Below are 26,821 nucleotides of genomic sequence, written 5' to 3'. Positions count from 1 at the left end.
CCTTAACCCACTGAGAGAGGCCAGGGACCAAACCTGTGTCCTCATGGATGCTAGTCGGATTTTTTTCCACTGAGCCACAACAGGAATTCTTGTCTCCCTTTCTAAACTGTCAGTTTCCTGAAGTCACTGGTTGTTTTTTTAACTTATCCTTATACCCTCTATGCCTCCCATTCTAACTGGTGCTCAATAAGTCCTGAATAAATGAATAAATGAGAGTAAAAAGTAGAATACGGAATGAGATTATAATCCCATGCAAATAACATAAGCCTGAATGTTAAAATACGCTCCTACCTGGTAACTAACATTTTTCTTTCCATCACTTCCAGTCTGAGGTAACGTCAGCGGTCCAGAGACTATCCAAACATCCTCAAACCTCTCTGTCAGTTCTCGACAGTACATTTCTATTCTGAAAAACAAAGCAAAAAAGATATATGATAGGGTCACAAACATTCATGTAGAAAACAGTCAAACCATATCAAGTCCTTAAGAAAGACACCAAGAATACTGAATCAGAGATACCAATGTAAACTGGAGACTATGGCGCAAAACACTATAAGCATGTAAGTGCTGTTCTACCAGTTTGTTTACTGTATAAAAAAAACTTTTTAAAATTACAAACATTTAGGAGTTCCTATTGTGGTGCAGTGGAAAGGAATCTGACTAGTATCCATAAAGCCAAAGGTTCAATCCCTGGCCTCACTCAGTGGGTTAAGGATCCAGTGCTTCACTGAGCTGTGGTGTTAGTCAGATCTGGTGTTGCTACGGCTATGGCGTAGGCCAGCAGCTACAGCTCCAATTTGACCCCTAACCTGGGAACTTCCCTGTGCTGTGGGTGTGCCCCTAAAAAAAAAAAAAGTAAAAAAAAAAAAAAGGTAAAAAATTAAAAATAAAATAAAATTACAAACATTTATACAACTATCTACATTTTTCCTATGTGTGCATTCAATGTGCAGTTTAGAACCAAAATTTTGCTTTGTTTCCTCCCTTTTCCTGTAGTTCTCAAACTTTTTTTTCAAAAATTATATATATCATTTCAACAAGCTGATATATCTTCTTTTATTTTTCTTTTCTTTTTTTTTTTTTAATTATGGCCACACTCACAGCATATGGAAGTTCCCGGGCTGGGGTCAAATTGGAGCTCCAAGTGCTGGCCTAAGCCAGAGTCACTGGATCCCAGTCACAACGGCGACCTACGCCATGGCCTTCAGCAATGTCAGATCCTTACCACTGAGCATGACCAGGGATCAAACCCACATCACAGAGACAATGTTGGGTCCTTAAACCCGAGCCACAACACTGAGCCGCAGTGGGAACTCTGATGTATCTTTTTTTATGTAATCACTCCTACTGTAGGACAACTGAGCTAACCCTAACATTTTTCTTTTTTTTTTTTTTTTTTGTCTTTTCTAGGGCCGAACGAGCAGCATATGGAGGTTCCCAGGCTAGGGGTCTAATCGGAGCTGTAGCCACTGGCCTACGCCACAGCCACAGCAAAGCAGGATCCAAGCCGCGTCTGCGACCTATACCACAGCTCACGGCAACTCCGGATCCTTAACCCACTGAGCGAGGCCAGGGATCGAACCCACAACCTCGTGGTTCCTAGTCAGATTCGTTAACCACTGAGCCATGATGGGAACTCCTAATCCTAACATTTCTTTAATGCAACAATGCAGTAATTCCTTAGAAGAAATTTCAAGGACCAGAATTACTTCACTGAATTAATACTGTAATGATGCTTGATTATTTATGTAAAACTAATATTTTTAATAAGACTGTACAAATTTACTCTATAAATTCCAAAATACGACATAACATTTGCACAACAATCTTTATTAACACTGAGAGTTATCATTTAAAAACTGTTCTGAGGGGAGTTCCCTTGTGGCCCAGTGGGTTAAGGATCCAGTGTTGTCACTGCAGCAGCTTGGGTCGCTGCCATGGTGTGGGTTTGGTCGCTGGCCTAGGAAATTCCACATGCTGCAGGCACAGCCAAAAATAAATAAATAAATTTAAAAATTGTTTTAAAACCTCTTTTTGCTAATTTACTTGATAAAAATAGCAAGCACTTTTAATACGCACTTTGTCGTATGACAGTTGGAAGAGATTTATGAGAGATAACAAAGCAGGACCTCATTCTTCAGTTTTCTTATCTAAAAAGTAAAATCAACACTACTTCATCTTATAGCACATGTAACCAATTAAAAGTAAAGTTTTCCTCCCAAAAATATATTCCCTGAAAAAGGAAAATATTAAATGCTTCCACAGGTATGTAATCAGTCAGAACATGGAAAGGCAACTCTATAGGACAAATATCCCAGATCATCAACAAATAATTTGCAAGGGGGTAAAAAAAAGAGGAAGAGAAACCTACAGATTAAAAGTGACCAAAGAGACATATCACCCAAACCTATGTGTAGACCACATTAGAATTAAAAAAAAAAAAAAAAGGGTAAAGACAATCAGGGAAATCTGAACACTGACTGTAAAATTGGTAATAAGGAATTACTGAATTAGTGTTAAATCTCTAGGGGCAATAACAGTACTGTGATTATATTAAAAGAATTCTTATCTTCTAAAAATATATATTGAGGAGTTTCTGTTGTGGCGCAGTGGATGCAAATCCGACTAGTAACCATGAGGTTGCAGGTTCAATCCCTGGCCTCGCTCAGTGGGTTAAGGATCTGGCATTGCAGTGAGCCGGGGTGTAGGTCATAGACACGGCTCAGATCCTGTGTTGCTGTGGCTGTGGTGTAGGCTCGCAGCTGTGGCTCTAATTTGACCCCTAGCCTGGGAACCTCCATGTGCCGTGGATGAGGCCCTAAAAAAGCAAACTAATTAATTAATTTAAAAAGTGTATATTGGAGTTCCCGTTGTGGCGCAGTGGTTAACAAATCTGACTAGGAACCATGAGGTTGCAGGTTCAATCCCTGGCCTTGCTCAGTGGGTTAAGGATCTGGCATCAATGTGAGCTGTGGTTTGGAGTAGGTTAGGAGCTATAGCTACGATTAGACTCCTAGCCTGGGATTTCTATATGCCTCGGGGAGCAGCCCTTTAAAAAAAGAAAGAAAGAAAAAGAAAGGTCCCCTGAATCCTCTGACAGAACTAAGCGAGTGTCAGAAAAATACAGAAGGCCCAAATATTTCATACAATAGATATTCCTTATCCACAGAGAATGCATTCCAAGACCCCCAGTGGATTCCTGAAACTGTGGATAGCATCAAATATGATACACAGTTTTTTCCTAAACATACCTATGACAACATTTAATTTATAAATTAGACATAGTAAGAGATTAACACAATAATGATAGAACTATCATAACAATATACTGTAATAATAGTTATGTGGATGTGGTCTCTCTCAAAATATCTTACTGTACAAACTTAACACCTTCTTCATCTAAGCTAAACACTTATCATACTTAGTGGCTGTAACTTTTGCAGCCTGAGGGGCAACAGCAAGAGTAGCATGAGTTTCTTTTTTCTTCTTCACAATTTCATGAATAGATTACTTCTTACCATAGATTTTAGCAACCTCAGCATGCATTTTTTTTTTCTTTCTTAAGTCAACAACTCCTACCTTTTCACTTAAGGGAAGCATTTTATAGCTTCTCTTTGGCAAATCCAAATTGCCAGCATCTCTACTCCTGCATTTTGGGGCCATTATTAAATAAGGGTCACTTGAACACAAGCCCTATGAAAGCAAGCGGGTTACTGCCCAATGACTGGGATACACTGGACAACAGGATGGTTCACATCCTGGCTGGACAGAGCAGGAAGTAACAGATTTTATCTCATTATTCAGCTACACGCCAATTTAAATTACACACTGCTCACTTCTGGAAATTTCCAGTTATTTGTTTTTCTTTTTTTTTTTTTTTAGGACCAAACCTGTGGCATATGGAAGTTCCCAGGCTAGGGGTTGAAGCGGAACGGCAGCTGCCAGGCTACCCCACAGCCACAGCAACTCAGGATCCAAGATACATCTTTGACCTACACCACAGCTCGTGGCAACGCCAGATCCTTAACCTACTGAGAAAGCCCAGGGATTGAACCCACATCCTCAAGGTTACTAGTCAGGTTTGTAACATGCTGAGCCACAACGGGAACTCCCTCCACTTAATATTTTTGGACTGCGGTTGACAGCGGGTAACTGAAACAGCAGAAAGTAAAACCACGGATAAGAAGGGACTACTGTAGTCAGGTTCTATCAAAAACTAGCAACAGTTATGTTCAATTCTACCAAAATTGTTCTGAAAAAGCAGCAACTCTTTAAATACAAGTATAGAATAATATAGCGCCCTCAGCCTAAAACATAGTGTTCTACTGCCTGAATAATGTTTTCAAAAGTTTCTTTCAGAACTTGACTTCTCACAAGTGGCAAACGTGACCACAATGGCTGGACATGTTCTAAAGTCTGTCCTCCCACAGACAACTGTACTCCCCAAATCCAGCAAAGAAAACTAGCCCTAGGTACTTACCTCCAGCAGTGCTAGCACTTGAAAAACAATGGCAGACACACACACAGCTGCTAGGCACACTAGTCCACTCTCCTGCCACATCAGTCATCTCCCACAGAATCAGAGTTTTAAAACTCTCAGCCCTCACCTGTTCCAATATCCAGCATTATTATCAAAATTCTGAGGCACAATATTAGAAAGGTAAAAGGTCTCAGCCATGGCTTTCTGTGAAAAGAAATAGAAAACTTGCAATAAAATGCCCTCCCCTTTGACAGAGATTTTACAAAGCAGACATAGACAAAAAGTTCCTTATTCCTATGCTAGCACCGGGCAATTACAGTAACTGTTTAGAAAAATGAAACCCACAACTATTCCATGACAAAAAGCTCAATGATGATTATTCTAAATAAGGACTATAACAAAAAAGGAGTTTGGTGTGCACGTTTTCTTCATAATTTACAAGAGTCAAGCAAATTCATATGAATTAAAAATTTCCAATATAAAGCTAGAAGGCGAATTTTGGTTTTAAGCCTCTGGCACAGAATTTCTCAATAATGGTCAGCTTTTGGGAACACAGTAGTATTTCAGTAGTACAGCACAAACATATTAGTTCAAAAGTGCAAAAAAAAATTTCTATTCTGAATTTCTGGCCGTATGTCCATTCAAGTCATACTCCTGACCTATAAACAACAGCCTCTGTCACTGAATTTCCCTTCATTGATCTATACCAACTGCCAAGGCCAGCAAATACCTTCTCCTCAAATAAGCAGTTCTCAACCTTAAATGCACATTGAAGTAACCTAGGAGCTTCGAAAACATAATGCCTGGGTCTTATCCCCTACAATGTCTGATTTAACTACTCTGGGTTACATCTCTGGGCATCAGGATTTTTTTTAAAACATCCCCAGGGGAGTTCCCGTCGTGGCGCAGTGATTAACGAATCCAACTAGGAACCACGAGGTTTCGGGTTCGCTCTCTGGCCTTGCTCAGTGGGTTAAGGATCCAGCGTTGCCGTGAGCTGTGGTGTAGGTTGCAGACGCAGCTTGGATCCCACGTTGCCGTGGCTCTGGCGTAGGCTGGCAGCTACAGCTCCGATTAGACCCCTAGCCTGGGAAACTCCATTGCTGGGAGCGGCCCAAGGAATGGCAAAAAGACAAAAAATAAAATAAAATAAAACGTCCCCAGGTTATTACAGTGCGTATCTAAGGTTGAGAACCACAAGCCTAATGACAATAATCACCAACAAATCATGCAATAAATGTCAATGTCAAAAAAGACATTCCTCCCCTTTTTTGGCAGAGAAATTATCCTAAATTAAAGGAGCCTAGAGAGATAGGACAACTGAATGTAATATGTGATTCATGATCAGGTAGTGAATCTAAAATAAAAGTGGTAAAGAACATAATTGGGACAATTTGGCAAACCTGAATGTAAATTGTCTACTATTGTATAAATATACAAAAATAGGAGTTCCCAGAGGTCCCTTCAAGGTGCAAAGTAAGCAAATCCAACTAGGAGCCAAGAGGTTGAGGGTTCGATTCCTGGTCTTGCTCCGTGGGTCAAGGATCTAGCATTGCCGTGAGCTGTGGTGTGGGTCACAGACTCAGCTTGGATATGGCGTTGCTGTGGTGAAGGCCAGCAGCTGGCCTATTAGAACCCTAGCCTGGGAACCTCCATATGCTGCAAGCAGAGGCCTAAAAAGCCAAAAAAAAAAAAAAAAAAAAAAAAAAAAAAATATATATATATATATATATATATATATATATATATATATATATATGGAGCAAGGGGATTGGCGGCATCTTGGGACATGGATTCGTTCCCCAGCCTGGCACACCAGGTTAAAGATCTGGCGTTGCCGCAACTTTGGCTTAGGTCGCAACTGTGGCTTGGATCTGATCCCTGGCCCAGGAACTCCATATGCCTGGGGTGGCTGAAAATGAAAAAAGAAAAGAGAAGAAAAATACAATTGCACACATTTCTTGGTATAACACCACACCTGACATATATACAAACATCCTTATTCTTAGGCGACGCAAGCTCCTGAGCAATCTACTTAGGAATGAAGCATTATGATATCTGTGATTTACTGTCAATGGTTAAAAAAAAAAAAATGCTAAGTAAAAAAATGTATCAAGATATATCTGTACTGTCTTCAACTTTCCCACCAGCCAAAATGTTTCTGCTGTCCTCTTTTCAACTTTTTTACAGGTCTGAAATTTTTCAAGATAAAAAAGGGTGAGTAGCTTTGACTCCTGTTGGCTTTCCCCTTCCATTCCATAGCATTTAGTTCCCTCATTCGACCTGTTTAAAAATGTCTGAGCATCTGAGCAAAGAAAGGAAGTCAAGTCAGGAAGAAAAATACAAAACAAGGTATGACAATTCTCAAGCGTTAGGGTTTGACTCCTAGGTTTTTAACCGCCAAGTCCCACAGTAGACAAAATACCAGCCCCGTATTCCCATCCCTTCCCCAAAATATGCCTACTGATGAGAATTTGTTATTTCCTGCTGGAGCCATGTGGCCTCGTGACCACCCACTGCCAACGTAGTCCTCATTGAAGGCACTGAAGGTTGGAGGGATGTTGGGATCTGGCTTGAATTTACAATGTTTTCTGTCTGCATCACCTGAAGGAAAACACACAAGATGGGTAAGTTGCCAGTGGACAAAAATCCCTCAAGACTCTCTAAACAAGGTAAGCTGCTGGCTGCCAGCTAGTATCTCTCTGAGCAGCCAATACTTAGTGACGGCACCCATGTCTCAAGTTCCAGGGATAGTTCGGATACTAACTCTGAATTTAGTGAGGACTAGTCCAGGAAAGAATGTTTTTCATACAATGCAGCTACCTCATCTACTTTTGTTTCTGGCCTTTCAAGTAAAAGGAAAAAATAACCGCGACAGTATTTATGTAAAAACAATGACCAATCAAATAGCTGAGCTGTATAAAAAGCTTAGCTATTAAATACACCCTTGCTTTTTAAAAAGACCCCCATGCATTGTATTCTGTACAATGGTATTTGACAGGTTTATATGTACTGAAATAATGGATAAATATAGACACAAAACAATTTGTTCTGGGCAGGCAGAGCCCAGGCAAGGGGGAGAGTGCCTCTGATATCTTGCTTACAGCCTCTTAAGCCATGACAAAATAAACATTTAGTTATGAGCTCAATCCAGAAACTCCTGACACAAAATATCTGGGTGCCACACGAGAGAGACAAAAATCTCAATTTTACTTATATTCTATACCTCCAGAGTAGTCTGCCATGGTAGAAATCAGTGGGTCCTAACACTACATTTTCCACTGTCATTAGGGCAGATCTTGCTAAACTATAAAAATTATGAGGACAAATGGAATATACTTGGGCTGCTACTCAAAAAGTATAAAATGGGCATCCGTATAAAGTGGGGGATTCTTGCATCATTTCATTCAATCAAGAAAAATGTTAAATTATCAGACCTCAAGGTTCAAAGTATCTAGCTTTTTAGAACCTCTCCAGTTTTACTTAAAAAAAAAAAAAACCTGGTAATACAGAGAAATACCAGTAAACTTCTGTGTTATTACCATTGGAATTGCTTCCTGGTATGTCCGGTTTTCTTTGCCTAGTGTTCACTGCCCTTGAAAAATCATTTCTAAGAGTCTAGGATGAAGACACCTTCCTGGAGAAAGGCTGTAAACTGACTTCTGTCAAGTATTTGGAGCCATCAGCAGTGGAGACTGGCTTTAAGGTTCCTTGATCTATAGAGCTATATGAGTTTGGGCTACAAGTCTTCATGATAGCCAGTGTGTGGCCTCAGCTTCTTTGGAACAAAATTCTTATTTCTTTTTTTTTAATTGTTCTTTTTTTTCCTTTTTTTCTATGGCCGTACCTTTGGCATATGGAAGTTCCCAGGCTAGGGGTCAAATCAGACCTGCAGCTGCTGGCCTACGCCACAGCCACAGCCGCGCTGGTTCCGAGCTGCATCTGTAACCCACTGCACAGCTTGGGGCAATGGTGGGTCCTTAACCCACTGAGTGAGGCCAAGGATCAAACCATATCCTCGCGGGGAATGTCGAGTTCTTAACCTGCTGAGCCACGATGGGAACTCCTTTTATTTTCCTTTTTGACCCTCCTTTGCTCAGTGCCAAGGCAGCCTTCTCTGTACTTCCCTATGGTGAGCAGGCAGGTTAGATCTAGTTCACCCTTTCCTGAGGATGTGGCCCTCTGGGGTTCCAGGGTAATATGGGAAGGGTCTCCCATAAGCCAAACTGCCTTCTGTGAGTCCTAGACTTTGCCTTCAGCCCCCTTCACACCATTAAGACTGCGGAACAAAAGGCAATGTGGCTTCAGTTTACCAGCACGGCCCTTACCCTTCTGGATTCTGGAGTTCCCCCAAATAATGGCCTGGCAAATCTCTACTATCACGGTAGCTCTTCGTGTTGTTAATTTTTTTTTTTTTTTCCCTACAAGCTTTTTTCGGTGGGGGAGGGTAGAGCACACCTGCAGCATGTGGAAGATCCCAGGCCAGGGATCAAACCCACACCAGAGCAGTGACCACATGCGATCCTTAACCTGCTGCACTACAAGAGACTTCCTCTATATACTTTTTATATACTAATAAAATTTCTTGGTTTTAGGCATTCTCTGTGGTATAGCAGGTTAAGGATCTGGTGGTGTCTCTGCAGCAGCTCCAGTCACTGCAGTGGCATGGGTTCGATCCCTGGCCTAGGAACTTACACATGCCGCAGGTGCAGCCAAAAAAGACTTAAAATTAAAAATAACAATAATAAAAGATCAGCTTCTGCTTGTGTAAATTTTTTTTTAAGAGAGAAATGTTTTAAAAAATTTTAGCAGAGGAGTTTAAATCTAAATAACTTTGTCATTACTAAAAACTTTAGATGCTTTACCCTAAAATCAAGTAAATCACAGGTATATTGCTTCCTGCTTTCAAATAATATTCATTAGCTCTATTTTACCTCCTCAAAATTATACAGTTCCCAGGATTTACAATATAAAACACAGTGCCTTTCTTAAATGCCTCTGAAAATGGTAACTTAATAGCAAGATAAAATGAGTTAAGCTGGAATTCCATCTTGGGATCATTTCTGCATTTAAAGGAAACTTACCAGGCTTGAGACTAAATCAAGTGAGTTTCTCTTGATGTAAATTTATAATCCAGTCTCACCTGCTATGAGTTTACCCTTACATCAGTTTCCTTCCAACAGCAAGTACACTCCCAGCCTCCTGCTATTCTGCTGGTTGATGTGTACTCCATAAAGGCACTCACACATCTTAATAACAGCATTTTTTTTTAATTTTTAAAAAAATTTGGGGGGGCCTACACCACAGCCACAGCAAGGCCAAATCCGAGCTGTGTCTGCAACCTACACCAACATCAGCATTTTAATACATTTAAAGATAGCATGCCTTGTAAAACAATGAAGAAGTCATCTGTGGGCCATACTGCAAATTAAAAGGCAAATAACCAAATAGGGATAAGAAAACTATAACAAAAGTAATATCCTGAATATATAAAAGAACTCCCACAAAATTCAAAGAAGAATATCTCATTGAAAATGGCAAAGAATTGGAGTTCCTGTTGTGGTGCAGTGGAAACAAATCTGCCTAGGAACTGTGAGGTTGTGGGTTTGATCTCTGGCCTCGCTCAGCGAGTTAAGGATCCAACGTTGCCTTGAGCTATGGTGTAGGTCACAGATGTGGTTCCAATCCCAAGTTGCTATGGCTGTAATGTAGGCCGGCAGCTGCAGCTCTGATTAGACCTCTAGCCTGGGAACCTCCATGTGCCATGAGTGTGGCCCTAAAAAAAAAAAAAGAAAGAAAATGGTAAAGAATAAATCACAAAGAATAATTCTCAAAATATTAACCCTTACTGGTAACCAATAAACACAAATAAAATCAACTAATAAATTGGTAAAGTGCAATAATGCTCATTATGGCTGAGGCCTGGGAGAGAGAGAACAAATAGTGATGGTGGGAGCACAAACTGGAAATGGTCTACACTGAACGTCAAGACCTGGCCACCCTCACTACAGGGAAGCAAGGCAGGACGACACAAACAGACTCACACATCTGCACACCTCTCATCTCATTTCACATCACATGCTCCCTTGCTCCTGCCATGCTGGCCTTCTTTTAGTTTCCTAAAGGAACAAAATTCTTCACATCGGGGCCTTGAATGATGCAGCCATGCTTCTCTTTCTCTGCCTGGAATGCTTGTCTCTGTATCCTGCTGCCCACCCTACTCCTCTGCCTGGGTAATCGCCATCCTTCAGGCCACTTTCTCAGAGAAGACTCGCTAATCAGCATCAAGTTCTCCGACCCTATTCTTTACTGTTCCTTAATTATACTAACCCAACTTGCAATCGCTCTGCCTTCAGCACAGTAATTACCAACTGTAATTAGGCCTGGGAGTGGAAACCATCTATTCTGGTCACTAATATAACCCCAAGGCTCAGCACCGTGCCAGACACATGGGAGACACAAATATTTGTAGAGGTAATGAACAGCACGAGTGCTGCTCGCTGTAATGTTTATGACAAAGCCTCTAATTCATGTGTCAAGATACAGATCCTCTCAGCCCCTGAGACAGCCTGAAGGGTCTGGGGCTCCCTGGCTGCCAGGCAGGGTCCATCTCTTTAGTGAGCCACACAAACATCTTTCCTAAGGTGCTGTAATGTAAAAAAAGGCTGAGATTATTAATAACCCTCCTTGTTCTAAATTTGGAAGCATTTTTCATCAACGTCTTTGCTTCTAACCACCTACCTGTAATCTTGCTCTTGGATATATGTTCAAGAACCCATCTAGGCACCCGCTTTGACTGATCATAAGATAAGGCATGATTAGTATAACACCTTGTCTCTGTTCCAGTTAATGGGAATCCAAATTGTTCCAAGAGAGCCTTTTCTGAAGAACCTAAAAATGAAAAAAGGGGTGGGCAGGGGTGGGGGGGGGAAATAACAGTTAGTGACTCTTATCAGGAACAAGACTGTAAGGAAGAGGGGTAAGTCTTACAAAGGACTGGCTCAAAGGTTTAATCAACGAGATCTCATTTTTACAATGACTTACAATGCAAAGAAAAGAGACGGCAGCTAAAATACTGGGTTTTGTCTATAATCAGTTGTACAGGTCTAGCCAGGTAAACTGTAGCTATTTCATTAACTGTCAAATAAGGACATGAGGAGTTCCCACTGTGGCAGGGGTTAGGAATCTGACTGCAGTGGCTCGGGTCACTGCAGAGACAGAGGTTCCATCCTTGGCCCTGAGCAGTGGGTTAATGGATCCAGCAATGCCACAGCTGCGGCCTAGGATTCAGTCCCTGGTCCAGGAGCTTCCATATGCTGCAGATGTGGCCGCCAAAAAAATTAAAATAAAAATAAGGACCTGATCCTCCTCCAGGAAGGTTCCTTTAAATGACAGCCCGCTGGCCGGGGCCTCCACTTACATCTGAGCAATACCTGCAATTGAGGTTTCCTCCCCGGAGGCAGCTGCCTGTCAGCACGGCTCAAACCTTTGTAAACAGCAGAATCCAGCCTGGGAAGGTGGTTTTCATCAAGCCCACCTGCCCCTACTGCAGAAGGACCCAGGAGCTCCTCAGCCAACTTCCCTTCAAAGAAGGGCTTCTGGAATTTGTCGATATCACAGCCACCAGTGACACCAACGAGATTCAAGATTAACTGCAACAGCTCGAGGGAGCCAGAACGGTACCTTGGGTCTGTATCGACAAAGAGTGCATAGATGGATGCACTGATCTAGTAAGCATGCACGAGAGGGGAGCTGTTGACCCACCTGAAGCAAATTGGAGCTCTGAAATAATTACAGCAGAGCAGACCCCAAACTGATAGGCCCCTTGAGAGCTGGATGGCACTGCAGATAATGACAGCACTTCCTGGTGGATGGACCCAGGACTACCTTCGCTCAGCTGCAACAACTGTTTACTTATAATTCTGAAATGTGCTAACCCAAATAATTGGGGGGGGGGCGCGGATTTGGGGAGTCCAAACCAGATTTTTCTTCTGACTCCATATTAAAAGTGGATCGACTTGCCCCAAACAGGTCTGAGAAGTCCGATGGATGTCTTGGGTTTCTTGTGGATTGGCCCTTTGGGTCCAAAAGACCATGACAAGTTATGGCTTAGGATTCACTCATTAAACCCAAAGATGTTCCTTACACATACGTTTGCAAGATGTTTTTTATTTTGTTTTTTTGTTTTTGCTTTTTAGGGCCGAACCTGTGACATACAGAACTTCCCAGGCTAGGGGTAGAATTGGAGCTGCAACCAGCTGCCTGTCCATGCCACAACCACAGCAAGGCCCGATCCTTAACCCACTGAGGAAGACTAGGAATTGAACCAGCATTCTCGTGGATACTAGTTGGGTTTGTTTCCGCTGAGCCAAAACGGGAACTCCTGGCACATGTTCTTAACTGTTCTCCATGTGCTGGGACTCCTCTACCTCTACACCAGTGTTTCTCAGCCAAATTTATCCCAGACCCCCTTGGGTGAATCTCTAGTTGGGTTTCTGCTACTGCCCGAAAATTATTTTGTCGAGTTTAACATTATAGACTTTTGTATGACAAAGTCAGTAGGTAGTCTGAATGTGCCTTTTCACACTTCATGTCTCTCCCTGGCCACCATCCACACACCACACCACCCTACTTTGAGAAGAAATGCTGTGACCCAGTGTCCTGAACCTTGACAACTCACAGGTCTCATAGGAAGTGTTCAACAATGGTGTGAAGGGCCTGAGCACCCAATGTGAGAGATGCCACATGAAAAGTGAAGCACTGCTGGTCTTTACTTGGTGCCATAGGGGTCAGAGGTACAAGAGCAGGTGCTGCGGTCACGTGATAACCCTCTGCTATGTAAGGTGGTTGTCAGGCCATTCCGAACAAGTGTATTAATTGGTGTAGATTTAAATGTTACCGTGGAAAACCTGTAACTCCCTCTTCTAAGCATATGTTTGTAAAAATAGCCAAATTTGGGAAACACTGTTTAAATGATTCTCTCTCCCCCCGCCCTCAGTCTGTGAAAACTCAAGAATCCTTTATCATGCAGTTTGTTCTAGAATTGCAGAATCAAGTTAGTTCCCTTCTGCAGTCTCTAGTCTGAAAATAGTTTCTTTCCTAATAAAGAAGTACCCATGGGCCGGGGAGGGGGATAAGGACCTGATCTTGCTGGTGTCTCACTGTACACAAAGTACAGTGTACTCAAAAGCAGCCAAGGAAAAACTCATGTCATTACTAGTCATTGGTATGACTAAATGGGAGAGAGCCTGCCAACTCATTATGTTTAAAGAGTTAGTGTGTGGAGTTCCCGTAGTGGCGCAGTGGTTAACGAATCCGACTAGGAACCATGAGGTTGCGGGTTCGATCCCTGGCCTTGCTCAGTGGGTTAACGATCCGGCCGTGAGCTGTGGTATAGGTCGCAGACACGGCTCGGATCCTGCGTTGCTGTGGCTCTGGCGTAAGCTGGCAGCTACAGCTCCAATTTGACCCCTAGTCTGGGAACCTCCATATGCCGCGGGAAGGGCCCAAGAAATGGCAAAAAGACAAAAAAAAAAGTTAGTGTGGAGACAAAAGCACAGCCTTTTAAGTATTTGTAAAGGACCATGGTTCCTCTACACTGTTTTCAATGCTCCCATACTGAAGCAGAGACACGTGCTGCAGCAAGGCAGTGGTAAAACTAGTACAATTTTTCCTAGTGAGAGAAACCAAGTACACAATGAAGAGAGAGCTGTTTTCAAAATAATCCTCTTGATGCCCTCTGCAGGTTTCAACCCACCAGGATAGCTCTCTTGCTAAATGCGAAGTATCAGAAGGACCAAGTTAAATTAGCACGACGGGGACATTAAGAGATGAGATGATCAAGAGCTCATTTACTATGTCAAATATAAGGTATCCCTGATAACCTGCGGATTTACATACTTTAAAGGAAGGCTAGCAGGTGTTCTTCATTTGAACAATGATAAAATGAGGACTACTAAATATATGTCACTCATCCGTACTTACTGGAAGCCAATTATCTGCCAGGTCCCAGGCTGAGTAAATGGTGGAGAACGAAACTGACACGGTCCGAACGGTTATGGGACTAACAATCTAGGGGAGGGCATAGTAAAACACACATGTCGAGACTAATACTTTGGTGCAAGGGGGCGTGGGCAGATCCCCAGAGGAAGGAAGTGCACAAAGGAGGCAGGAGGGACGCGACGCAGAGTGGGGGCCGGGCCGGGGAACTGGACCGCGGACAACCCGGGGCCGGATGAGTGGAGACCGCGCGCGTCTAGGGTTACGGCTGGCTCCTACCCGAGATAGGAACCCGGGCCTGAGCTCTAGGGGCCCACACACTCACCGTCCGGCTCTTTCACCGCCAACGCAGGCTCAGCGTCCCGACTCCGGAAGAACTGCACGGCAGTAAGCCCCGCTCCTGCAGCGCCCACGACAGCTCCGGCCACAAAACCACTCAAAAAGCGCCGGGAGCCACGGAAGCGGGAAGCAAAACTTTTGACAACCATCTTGCCCGCGGCACCTGCCTTTCGCCGTAGCGCATGCGCGCCCCGGAAACCTGACAGCCAATCGCTACCCTGGGGCCAAGATACGCATGCGCCCCCTGGAGTCACCTGGCCCTGAGCCTCTCCCGGAGCGCAAGGGCGTGCCTTTCCTACCAAGCCCTCGCGCGCCCCCTGGTGACAAACTTGGAGGCCCAGGGGCATCCTGTCTCCACCCTTGGTCTGCTGGATGACGGATAACAGCATGATGCCTTGAAGGCTCAGTATGTGCATGTACAGTGTTAAGAAGAAAATACCTTTAGTCCCACTTAATAGGTAAGTAGTAAGTCATTTTCACATGTTTACACAAAGTTCTTCAGAGCCCAAATTCCAACTCGGGTCTGATTCCAAAACCTGTGCCACATTGGATGTCTTTATAACACTTGGCTTTGAAGTCACATGGTATATAAATCATAACTTCTAAAAATAGCTTTGCACCTCCTAAGGGGTTTCTTGACAAGACAGTACTCCATGGTGGCTGAGGACTCTGAATCCAGATGCAGAGCTTTGGATCCCCACCCAACCATTTCCTTTTTAAAATAGGAATAGGAAGAGTTCCCATTGTGGCTCATTGGTAACGAACCCCACTAGTATCCATGACGATTCGGATTCCATCCCTGGCCTCGCTCAGAGGGTTAAGGATCCCACGTTGCCCTGAGCTTGGTGTAGATTCCAGATGCCGCTTGAATCCTGAGTTTTGTGGCTGTTGCTGTGACTATGGTGCAGACCGGCAGCTGTAGCTCTGATTTGACCCATAGCCTGGGAACTTCCATATGCTGTAGTGCAGCCCTATAAAGCAAAAAATAATAGTAATAATTATAGTAATAATACTCTTAGGCCATAGGGTTCTTGTGAGGATTAAGGGAGGCTAACGATGTAAAGTGCTTAGGGAGGGACCTGGGGCATGTTGTTAAGCGCTGCTAATGTTAGAAATTTTTATTTAGTCAACGGTTTTATCTTTTTTTGTTGTTTTTGTCTTTTTGTCTTTTTAAGGCCACACCCATGGCATATGGAGGGTCCTAGGCTAGGGGTCGAATTGGAGCTACAGCTGCCAGCCTACACCACAGCCACAGCAATGCCAGGTCATTAACCCACTGAGCAAGGTCAGGGATCACACCTGCATCCTCATGGATACTAGTCAGGTTCATTAACCAGTGAGCCATGATGGGAACTCCTGTTTTATTTATCTTGATAGAATATAAATCCAGATTGCTGAATGCTCACCAACAAAGGAAGGACATTATGTCATTGGATTTTTTTGGCCCTGTGGCATGCACAAGTTTCCAGGCCAGAGATCCAACTCAATCTACAGCAGTAACAATGCTGAATCCTTAACCTGCTGAGCCACTAGGGAACTCCAGGAAGGATGATTGTTTTCTGCACTCTCACTCACAAATAAATGGGTCTTCTTAATTTTGCAGCACAAACTCCAGCATTCCATCTGGATTTAGTTTAAGCAGGAGGCCATGTCTAATAACCAGCTGAAGTGTAGTTTTAAGTTTCATGGCCCCATGCCCCTTCCCCCTAGGAATACCTGTCATGAGGTCATTTTGTATAATCCTCAGGGCCTCTGACACTAACTAGTTGAGCCAGATCAACCAGATTCTTTTTATGGATTTTGGATCTGGAACTTTCTCAGGATAGCAAAGCTGTGACACATAAAACTGTGGCACTACCCACACAGCCTTTTTTCCAAGTAGACAACAACAGATGCATCTAGTCTCCCACTGAGCACCTCTGGAACAAGTGCTGAGACACAGGTGAAAGCTTGCAATGCTGACCCCAACTTCTAAGCCTCTGAAAGAAGCCCAGACACATCCTGCCTTTACCCAGGGCTGGGCTGACCACTTTCCCACAGGATCCTTCTAGCAAAGCCCCCTTTCTGTTTAATGGTGTCCGTCATTTCCTACAGGGAGTTCCCTGCTGGCCTAGTGGTTAAGGATTTGGTGGTGTCACTGCTTTGGCTCAGGTTTGACCCTGGCCAGGAACCTCCACATACCACAGTCGTAGCCAAAAAAAAAAAAAAAAAAAAAAAAAAAAAAAATTATTCCAAAGAGCTCCAAGCAGGTTATGTAAGGTTTATAATAAACAATGAACAAAAAAGGCACTGACCCCCTCCCCCAGGATTCAAAGCTGGTGTTTCTCCGCTTAGTAAATATTAGTCATAGGCCAGAAAAATCTTTTATGTTACTACAGAAAGCAGTGAGGTGATTTCTGGGGCTTTCCTGTTTTAGTAGGGACTATCATTATTTTATTAGCAGGGAACCATGTTTTCATCTAGTGAGATAAGTCAGGAACCCTAAAATGGGGAACTGGCTTGCTGATTCAGATTGGGGGTGGGGCCCCATCACTGTATTTTTAATAGCTCAGCAAATCACCCTGGTACTCAGCCACATTTGGAAATGGCAGAGTTTGTATTGTGCAGTAGTCCTGAATATAACTTATTTTTTAGGTTTCTCTGCTCCACTTACAAAATATTGCTCAAAGTTGTCTGCAAAGTATGAGAGTAGGGGGTAGGGTTGTATGTGCGGGGATCTTGGGGGTTTGGAAGATACACCCCAGTGAAGAAACAAACTGAAAGTCCCAGGACAGTCCATTAAGGAAAAGCCCACAGTGTCTCCACCTAGGTCCTGAGCCTCTAAAGGGCAAAACTGGAAACCTGTGATTAGCCCATCCCGCAGCCTTTGGCAGCCTAGGCCCTCAGCTATTAACACTGCAAGTTAACAAACAGGAACTCTTGGGGGTGCTCAAGCTGGTCCTGTAAGTGGGAAAACATGATTTTATTTATTTCTCTTTTTACCTTTGAAGGCCACACCCATAGCATATGGAAGTTCCCAGGCTATGGGTCAAATCGGAGCTATAGCTGCCGGCCTACGCCAGAGCCACAGCAACTAGAGAACTGAGCCACATCTGTGACCTACACCACAGCTCACACCCACCGAGTGAGGCCAGGGATCAAACCCTCGTCCTCATGGATGCCAGTTGGGTTCGTAAACCACCGCGCCACAATGGGTACTCCCCATTCTATTATTTCTAAATCCCATGAAAAGAAACCTCAATCCCCTGCATGTGATTAAAAGACAACAGGGTTTTATTATTATTATCATTTTATTTTCATATACAAAAAGATAAAACTTGAAATAGTTCTAGATTTTTCCTCCTATTCTGTTGGGGTGTGGCTGCTGCTTCACACAGGGGAAAAAACTACATTCACATCGGTTTATTTGAGGACCCAGTGCAGAGTTCAAGCAGCAAAACCCCAACGTAGCAGATCTAATTTCAAACTTGACACTCATTTCTAAAATTACCACAGTAAAAAAAGAACAAAGATCCACTGCAAATGAATGAACTATGATACAATGTTCTTTCCCAAATGTCTTCATTTTGCAACTGTAATTACACAGATGTCTGCTTTAGGCCATTTTAGATGTTTGCCGGTATGTATGTGTGTGTGTGTGTGTGTGTGTGTGTGTGTGTGTGTGTGTGTGTATATATATAATATATATATATATATAAATCAGCACACTTTTCAAATCCAGACAGGGTTAACAGCAACAAGCTCAACTCTGTGTGTGTATATATATATATTTTTTTAAACATGATACTTTAGTATAACTTTTGTTAATTCAGTAGTACAAGCTATTTCTGTTCTACAAAATTTTTATTTTATAGCTACAAGGTTGCAAAGTGACCTATTACATGTACATCTTCACGTATCCTGGTATATAAACAGTACTTATTGAATTTGAGCCAAAAACTAGACGTCTTTAGTTTAAGGACTTGAAGAGCTTCCTCACTTCTACAGTCTTAAATCACATCCTGGTCACATTTCCAGAGTTTGCAAATGACTCATCATTGTAAACCACGAGAAACAGGTGAATCCAAACTTTTAATTACAGTTTTATATACAAGTTAGGTAACACAGCTCAATAAGACTTCGCTATCCATCCTAAACCCAACACACACATTCTCCGCTAAGTTATTAGACAAGTCTTAGGTTTTCCTTCTTTTCCTTACAAATAATATACAAATTTAGAAGTTGCTGGTAAAACTAATATATAAAATGGCAAATGAGAAATGACATCTTCTGTTGGTTGCAAAGTTGGTCCTGCAAATGTTATACTCTGCTGTGTTCTTTGTGCGTTACATGCAGAAGCTCTTTTCAGAAGAATTGACATCAAACTCAATATAAGTTTAATTTACAGTACTGTATGAAGTCATTCAGATTCAAGGACAAATGTGGAAAAATATTAACATGTGAAAAATCCGGCCTGATGCTACCATTAAGGTCATGTCAAATTCATAAGCAGATTCTTTTGTACAGTTGAAAAATGGCATTGTGTGGATTTGTGGCATGGAACTGAAATCTAAAAGTGTGTTTCTCACCTGCGGTAACCCTCACCCCCAATTCTCAAGTACCACTCAATTTTCTTTGCATTTTTACAGAATTCTAGAGAAAAAAAGGGGGTGGGGAGGAAAAAGACGCTGGCATTTCAACAATTCCTCCCCTCACAGGAGGTCTTCATGCTTTTGGATGAGGTTGCCTAAGACTCTCTGTGCCATCACTGCCTCCCAGACAGCCTTCAACAATGTCTTGAACACATTCCAAATCAAAACCCAGATGTTGCCTAATCTTTCCTCCTCTCACCTCTGTCACTGCTGGTAAAATTTCGATGAGCGCGTTTTTCCCTTGTGGAGAAATTATTTGGCTAAACATACACTGAGCTCGTGGCAGTGCTCTGAGAACAGCCCAGTTAGGCTAAAGCGCTTGCAGGAACTGAAGCCAACAGTCCCCAAACAGCAGAGACCAGACGCTTCGAGGGTTGAGTCAGAACCCAGTGTAGACACACTGACCCTGGTGTCCCATGGTCAACAGGGCGGCCCAGGCAGGCAGCCCACGCTCAGTAGGGCTGAGTTACCACTTTAAACTTGGTTTGCCATCTGTGCCCCAGAGACAAAGATTCAGATATGGTGACTGCTGGTTAATTAAACTTTCTGAACTGGTAAAAAAGGCTCTTTAAAAAATATATATATATATTTATTTAAAATACATCAAAATGACAAACAGCCACATCCCGCAAGGCAGAATTTCACAGCAACATATGCTACAGACGTCTTCCCGAAATGCACTGTGGTGGATGGGGGCGGTTTTCAATCCTGCCATTTAAGGGAATGTTCTACATTTGAGCTTTAGTGACTGGAAATGGGTCACAAAGAGTGCATTTTCAGAACTCATTTGTGTACAAGACCAGCCAGTTGAATCACTTTGCCTATTCAGACACGAGAATACTGAAAATGGCAGAATTCAAAGAGGAACCAGGAAGCACCGTTCAGATGACACTCTAGACCCATCCCACCACAGGACTGTGAAGAACTTGCCAGGAGCCCCCTTTTCAATCCTCAGGAAGAGTTTTACTTTAAAACAAATTAAGTACCCATACTCAGCAGCGTTCCTGCGTGTATGTCATAAGCCTGCGGTTTCGAGAGGACCCAGATGGTGACACTGTTCAACACGAGGTCTGAGGTAACTGGTTCTTAAAACATCTGGAGCACAGAACTGCATCCAGAAAATACAGCTGGGAAAAAGGAAAAAGGTGGGGCTTCGGGCTAGAAAAGACAAGTAGAAAAAAGCCTACAGCAGTTGCTTTTGGGGGGAGGCAGGTGACAAAAACAAAGGCACAACAGAATTACATTCCAAGACGTGTGGCTAGAGAGCAGAGAAATGCTCTCAGATGGGGAATAGGAAAAAAGGACCCGGGGCTGGTTCCCAGAGTGCTCCTGAATCTGCCAAAACGAAATTCATTCAAGTATATAAAAGGGGCAGTGTAAAACTTTACTCCCAAACAGACCGAATAAAAGCACAGTCGGTCTGCCATGACTCATTAGGGACTCTCCTGACAACACTGTCCCAACCAGCACGTCCAAACACAGCGCTGAAGCCAGTAGGTGGGGTCTAGGGGCCAAGCCTCCAGCAATTAGGGATACAGAGAGTTAGCAACATGACTCAATTCCCATACATCCCCATCAAAAAGGCTCATCCCAGTAACCATCCACTCTCTACCCCCAAATCAAAAGGCTGACATGACTGCCTTCCATGTGATGGCACTGATGCTAACCTCTGTAGGAAGAGCAGGAAAACCTTGTAGACACTGGACAGATGCCCTGCGGGTACAGCGTTCTGAGCTTCCTCCATGGGCTCCTGGGGTCAGTAGCCAGACGAAAGCAGGGAGCCAGCCCAGCCCCTCACCTCCAACCAAACAGCCCTGATGGAGAAGACGGGCCTGGCAGTGCTCCATTTAATCTGATTTCTGTGTCCACACACAGCCCTCCCCCTTTCTGAATAATTACTCCACTGGAAATTCTGTCCTTGAAAACTGGCTAATTTGGTCCTAGATCATTCAGTCTGGTAGATTTCTCAAGTCACCAAATCCTCATTTCAAATGTTTGTAGCCTGAATCTTATTCTAGCCCCAACCTACCCCAACCTGCACCCCCATACAATTTCTGTTCAAAACGCTGTCACACTGCTACACCCAAGAGAGTAACTGACAAACTAATTATTAAACTCAGAACGCTTTGTTCAAAAGAAACCTCAGGAGGAAGTGCAATTGTAAAGCACACCACAGGCTCCTCTCGCCTCTCCCCAGGCCCTCTCCTCCCAGCCTGCAAGGAGCAGAGCCAAGCATCCAAGTACCATGCAGACTCTCCTATATGCAGACAGCCACAAGCAGAGTTTTCACCAAACAAGACCCAAAGATAGATTGCAATCTGCCAGTGTATCAACGAGAACCCGAAGGGGCGCTAACTGAAAGCTCCACACCACTCGCTCCAGTGTGCATTTATCTTAAAAGGTAAAGCTTATTACTCTGATTACAAATTCATTTTTACTCAAACTCACTAGACTTTATAAAAATAATCTGTGGTATAAAACAATCTCCACACTGTGCAGAAGAATCTGTCAAATGATTTAACTAAATATATATGGAGTGCTATAGATTTCTTAAAGTAAAATTTCAAGTGTTGTATCTCTATTATATACCCTAGACTCTTATTTACAATGCTACCTCACGACATTCCAACAACACAAACGTGATTGGAGAGTCAGGCAATGAGCCCACACCCAAACAACAGCAGAAACTCCCAGGACTCACGTCAGAATTCATCCATTTGCCAAGATACCCATCCTCACCTGCCTGAAAAGCCCTGGCTAATGGGTCATTTTTTTTTTTAACAACTGTGAGCTTAAAAAATGTAAACTGTGCAAATGAATGGAACGCTTTTCTGCAGATGTCCAGAAGAGCCCACGAGTGTAGAATCCACTGTATACACACACACACACACACATACACACACACACACACACACACACGTCTGTGTGTGCATTTCTTGTTAGTGTCCTGTAGTTGGCTCGCAGTAGTTCTCAGAACTGCCTAGGCCCCGGACAATCTAAAGACTCTCTTAGAGAAGAGAGGGCAGCGCGGGGCCCACCACACATGTGGGCATTCAGAGAAAATGCATTCTAGTTCATGAGGGAAAAACACTTGTGTTATCACTACGAGCTGCCATAGGAGCAAATAAAATATCACTGGTTTTGGCACTAGGGGGATACGTGGAGGACCACAATGAAAAAATCCTGCTTCATTCACACTGGGAGCATACCATCATGAAAATATAAGAGCTTGGTAAAAATTTAAATAGTGGTAAATCCTTTAAATTCAAAATCTTGTCCACACCAAAGTTTACAGTGGACCCAAAATAAGTATAAAATAGGAATATTCAAAATATCCCACTATGTAATTTGGATTATATCTTGATGATAATTTATAAGCTTCTTGGACCTACTACAGCTGTCTCTCTATGTGTGTGGTGGGGCTGGGGGAAAGGGGGGGGGGTTTTACCAAAATCCACAGATGCTCAAAACTCTTATATAAAATGATGTAAGGTTTGCATATAACCTCCACAGATCCCGCCCCCCCCCACCCGTACACTTTTATTTATTTACACTTATTTTTTTGGCCACGCCTGAGGCATGCAGACATTCCCAGGCCAGGGAGCAAACCTGAGCCACAGCAATGACCCAAACCAGCGCAATGACAATGTCAGATCCTTAATTTGCTGAGCGACCAGGGAACTCCCTTCCCATATACTTTAAATCGGCTCTAGATTGCTTAGAATACCTTATAATATAAATACTATGTAAATAGTTGCCAGTAGATGGCAAATTCAGGTTGTGATTTTCAGAATATTCTGTCAATTTTTTTCCCAAATGTTTTTGATGCAAGGTGTTGAACCCACGAATGAGAAACCTGTGGACACAGAGGGGCAACGGTAATTGTTTTTAAAGTGTGGCTGAATCAAATGAATTAATTTCCAAGGGGGAGGGAGCATTTTAAACTTCAGTTTCCTTTTGCTACAAAACTAAATCATCATCTTAAAAAACTTCCCCAAGCCTCCTAAAGGTTTGAGATACATTCATAGGTGAATTGCTGGTTACAAATTAACTATCAAGAATCTTAAAGAACTATGCCTATAACCCTGAATTCATTAAACGTTTACAGATCTAGACTGAGAAGATATATAAACAGATCATCAACTAAATTACTGGGCCTCTTTCTTTACTCTAAACATTACTCTTGACCAAAACTTAAACTCGTCATTACTAGGCTGACCAGGCTGAACATATTAGCTGCTGAGTATTTTACTAGTTCAGCTTCTGTAAACAGCCACTGACCTAGGAAAATTCAAGTCACCTAAACAAAGACAAAAAGCCAGTTTGCCCTCTTTCCTTTCTGGCTGCTTGCCCTGGACTAGGGTGGGGCAGGGGTGGGGGGTGGGGTGGAGTGTCAATTCTCTGTGCTTCTTAGAAAGGTGTGGTCTGAGGACCCTGAACTGTGAACCAGGCAGGCCTGGATTCTCTCTAAAGATTCAAAACCCAACCAGCTATTGAAATAGCTGGCACCGACAATCAAACACTTGGAAAGTGCTAATTTAGGTATTTTTCTTGTGAGCCAAGTTTTCTGGATTAATGCTTGGCTATTCAACTTCTAGTACCAATTCTAAAAACTTATATACCTATGCTTATTAAATTACTAAAAAACACCATCAAATCCTCGTATTACCAATAGATGCTGTCAACTTTACGTAGCATTCTAAAAAAGGCAAAGTTCCACTTGCAAGAGGGCCAGCCAGTCCTCCCACCCTGGATGGCACAGCTGCTTCCCTGACCTCAAGGCTCAGGGCACAGGGGCCATATGACGGGCTTTCTGAGCCCCACATAGCACATGGTGGACCCTCAACGCACAGCTGAGCTTGCCACCAAGGAAACGGCGAACACGCAGCACAAGCACTCAGTGCAGAGTGGCAGGGCAAGAAGGTGGCCAAGTAGAGAGAAAGGGGCCAGAGCAGCATTGCAGGGTCACATGCTCAGCTTCCTAAAAGCATGACTCGACAGGAGGGCTGGCCCCTAGGGGCAGGGAAGAACCATCTCAGTGGCCTGCAGATAACAGAGCTTTTCTCTTAGCTGAGAACATGGGGGGGAGGGGGCTGCTTATTAAGCATCCTGGCAATGTTTGGAGGCTGGACAAGGTCCTTCTTGTTCTGACACATGCTCCTCATCCAGACAGGATGCATTCTGAGTCAGTCTCCCCACCAGGACTAGGACTGATCCCCCAAACCTGGCACCTACTGAGAGCCAACAGGACAGGAAGGCCACTCTGCGCACAAGGCTGATGGAGCTCATGTTTCCACACAGTCGGGCCTCCCTTCCTCCTACGAACAGTTCAGCCCCTGAACCCAAGTAATTCACTCAAAGGACCCTAGGCAGGGACCAACAACCTGGGGAGAAAACCCAGCTCACGCCAGCCCTGGGATGCGCAAATGACTATGTCTTTAAGATTCTTCTGCTGGACACTGTGACACAGTTGGCTGTCCAGGTCTCTTCCTTCCCCTGCTCACTCCTGGATCTCTCTGGCTCAGGATTATCACCCCACAGTGATCACGGGTGTTTCCAAACAGAACATATTCTCCCCACAAGTCCCCCCCACAGCCAGGAGTCTGCTCGGATGACAGTACACCAGCAAGGACAGGATGGGGGTCCTGGGCCACTTCTGTCCCCTGACACGGCCACCAGGGACGAGGCAGGAAAAACAATGAATGCCAGCCTTGATATCCACCGGTCCTCCACAGAGCTTGGCAGGGAAGAAAGGTGCATCGGTGATCTGAGGCTCCCCAGAAGTGGAGCCTGTGTGCAGTCTTTGTGGAAGAGAGCCCAGGCAGAGGCCTCACAGCCCAGTCAACACAAACCAGAGCTCTGGATGGTCCACTTCCCAGAAAATACGCGGCAACAGACATAACATACATAACGCATGAGGCGAAAGACCCACCAGGCCCCCAGCGGCACGCCCTGGAAGGAGACACCCACCTTCTCCTAGCTGTGAGCACCGTCAGGGGCACAGCTCGTGGGGAAAGGCCACCAGAGGCCACAAGAACTGCACCCCTCAACCCTCCCCTCTGCCCAGCCAGGCCACACAGGGGCCACCTCTGGATTCCTTACTCTGGGGCCAAGGCCCCAAAGGGAGCGACAATGACTGAGCACAGGGTCAGCAAAGAGGGAGCCTCCCCAGACAAAAGGCCTGCCCTGCCCGGCCTGCCTGCCCTGCAGGTCCCACAGCACAGCCCCGCACAGGCCCCCACAGCCAGGCCCAAACTTGCTCTCACAAGAACCAAGCCAGCACACAAAGGAAAAAGCGCCCAGGGGAAATCTAAAATGGAACAGAGAGGCTGGGGTTTAGTGTTCCACACCGAGTAGGGTAGGATCGGGGACTTGATCATCCCCCTAGAAAATAAGCTACATTTGTTAGGGGTTTATTTGTTTCTTCTGAGGGTTGAAAAGTAGAGATGCCTGGCACTGCCTGAGGAGAAAGCTGGAGAAATCAGATATGGCACTTTTCAATAAATATTTTAAAGCTTCTGAAAGAAATAAGTGGAAAAGAAAAGCAACTGCTGTAAGGCCCATTTTGCTGTAAAAATTATTCTGAGGGAAGAAAAATACCACACCACAAAATACTTTAAAAGAGAAAAGACGAAAAAGACAAATAACTTAACAACAACAACGAAAAACAAAAACCTGTCCCTGTAGCCACCTTGGCCAGCTCACATTCTGACACATGAAGCAAAAACTGAGCTCTGAGAGGGAAGCTAACTTGCCCCCCACAGCACCCTATGCCCAGACACGCAGAGAGACGGACACAGCCCAGGGGCCCCAGACCCCACGCAGCACACGGCACTGAGCCCTCACCACACAGACATGTTGTCACAGACTGGCCCGGGCGCTGTGGATCCAGAGACCCACGGATCAACTCCACAAGCACTGCTGCTCATTTACTTAAGAAATCAAGTCTCAAGCCAAATTACCTCACACGGGTCTAAGGGCCACAGTGCTATCAAGTGAAAGTGGGGCCACCCGTCAGGTCCAGGGAAACATCGGAACCTCCAAATAACTCAGGAAGAGGCGCCGCCTCCCATCCTCATCCAAGCCAATCTCTCCCTATCTCCCCATCGCCCACCAACTTGCCTGCCCTCAAGTTAAGAGATCCAGTTTTCAAATAAAATGGTCTAAAGAAACTGGAAGGAAAAGCCTTCACAAAGAAGAGTGATGAATGCCCAGACTCGGCCCAGACAGCCAACCTACAGTTGATGACAGTTATTTACAAGGGGGCGTTATCAAAGAAAAATGGTAGCACTCCCTAGAAGACTCACAACTTTTTTTTCTTTTTCTCTATTTCTTTTAAACTTTGTCATAAAAGCCAACTTACATTAAAATA

The 26,821-nt window shown here is 43.9% G+C and overlaps 1 protein-coding gene and 1 pseudogene across 15 annotated transcripts in view; one reads left to right on the top strand and one right to left on the bottom strand.

Moving 5' to 3' along the window:
* Window positions 1-14,995, bottom strand: part of EXOG (exo/endonuclease G) — a 56,820-nt gene extending 41,825 nt beyond the window's left edge. For 9 of the 15 annotated variants that reach the window (XR_001300113.3, XR_014822730.1, XR_014822734.1 and 6 more), the window contains exons 1-5: window positions 14,805-14,995; window positions 11,222-11,371; window positions 6,945-7,084; window positions 4,608-4,684; window positions 292-406 (exon numbers count right to left, since the gene is read on the bottom strand). Coding sequence is in view for 3 of the 15 variants with exons in the window: in XM_003132105.7 (XP_003132153.6) it covers window positions 292-406; window positions 4,608-4,684; window positions 6,945-7,084; window positions 11,222-11,371; window positions 14,805-14,967 (645 nt within the window). In the remaining 12 variants the exon portion in view is untranslated. Of the gene's footprint in view, window positions 1-291; window positions 791-1,489; window positions 2,157-4,607; window positions 4,685-6,944; window positions 7,085-11,221; window positions 11,372-14,464; window positions 14,553-14,804 lie in introns of those variants that run through there. The other 6 variants (XR_014822737.1, XR_014822735.1, XM_084987805.1 and 3 more) reach the window with 4 other exon arrangements.
* Window positions 11,869-12,368, top strand: LOC100516041 (glutaredoxin-1 pseudogene; annotated as a pseudogene).
* Window positions 14,996-26,821: the final 11,826 nt, after the last annotated feature.

Source organism: Sus scrofa, chromosome 13, assembly GCF_054392235.1.
Source record: "Sus scrofa isolate SSC_HxYL_T2T_F1_AM1 chromosome 13, Sscrofa_HxYL_maternal_Yorkshire_Landrace_v2.0, whole genome shotgun sequence".
NCBI classification, from domain to species: domain Eukaryota; kingdom Metazoa; phylum Chordata; class Mammalia; order Artiodactyla; family Suidae; genus Sus; species Sus scrofa.
This window is presented reverse-complemented; position numbering and strand designations above follow the sequence as displayed.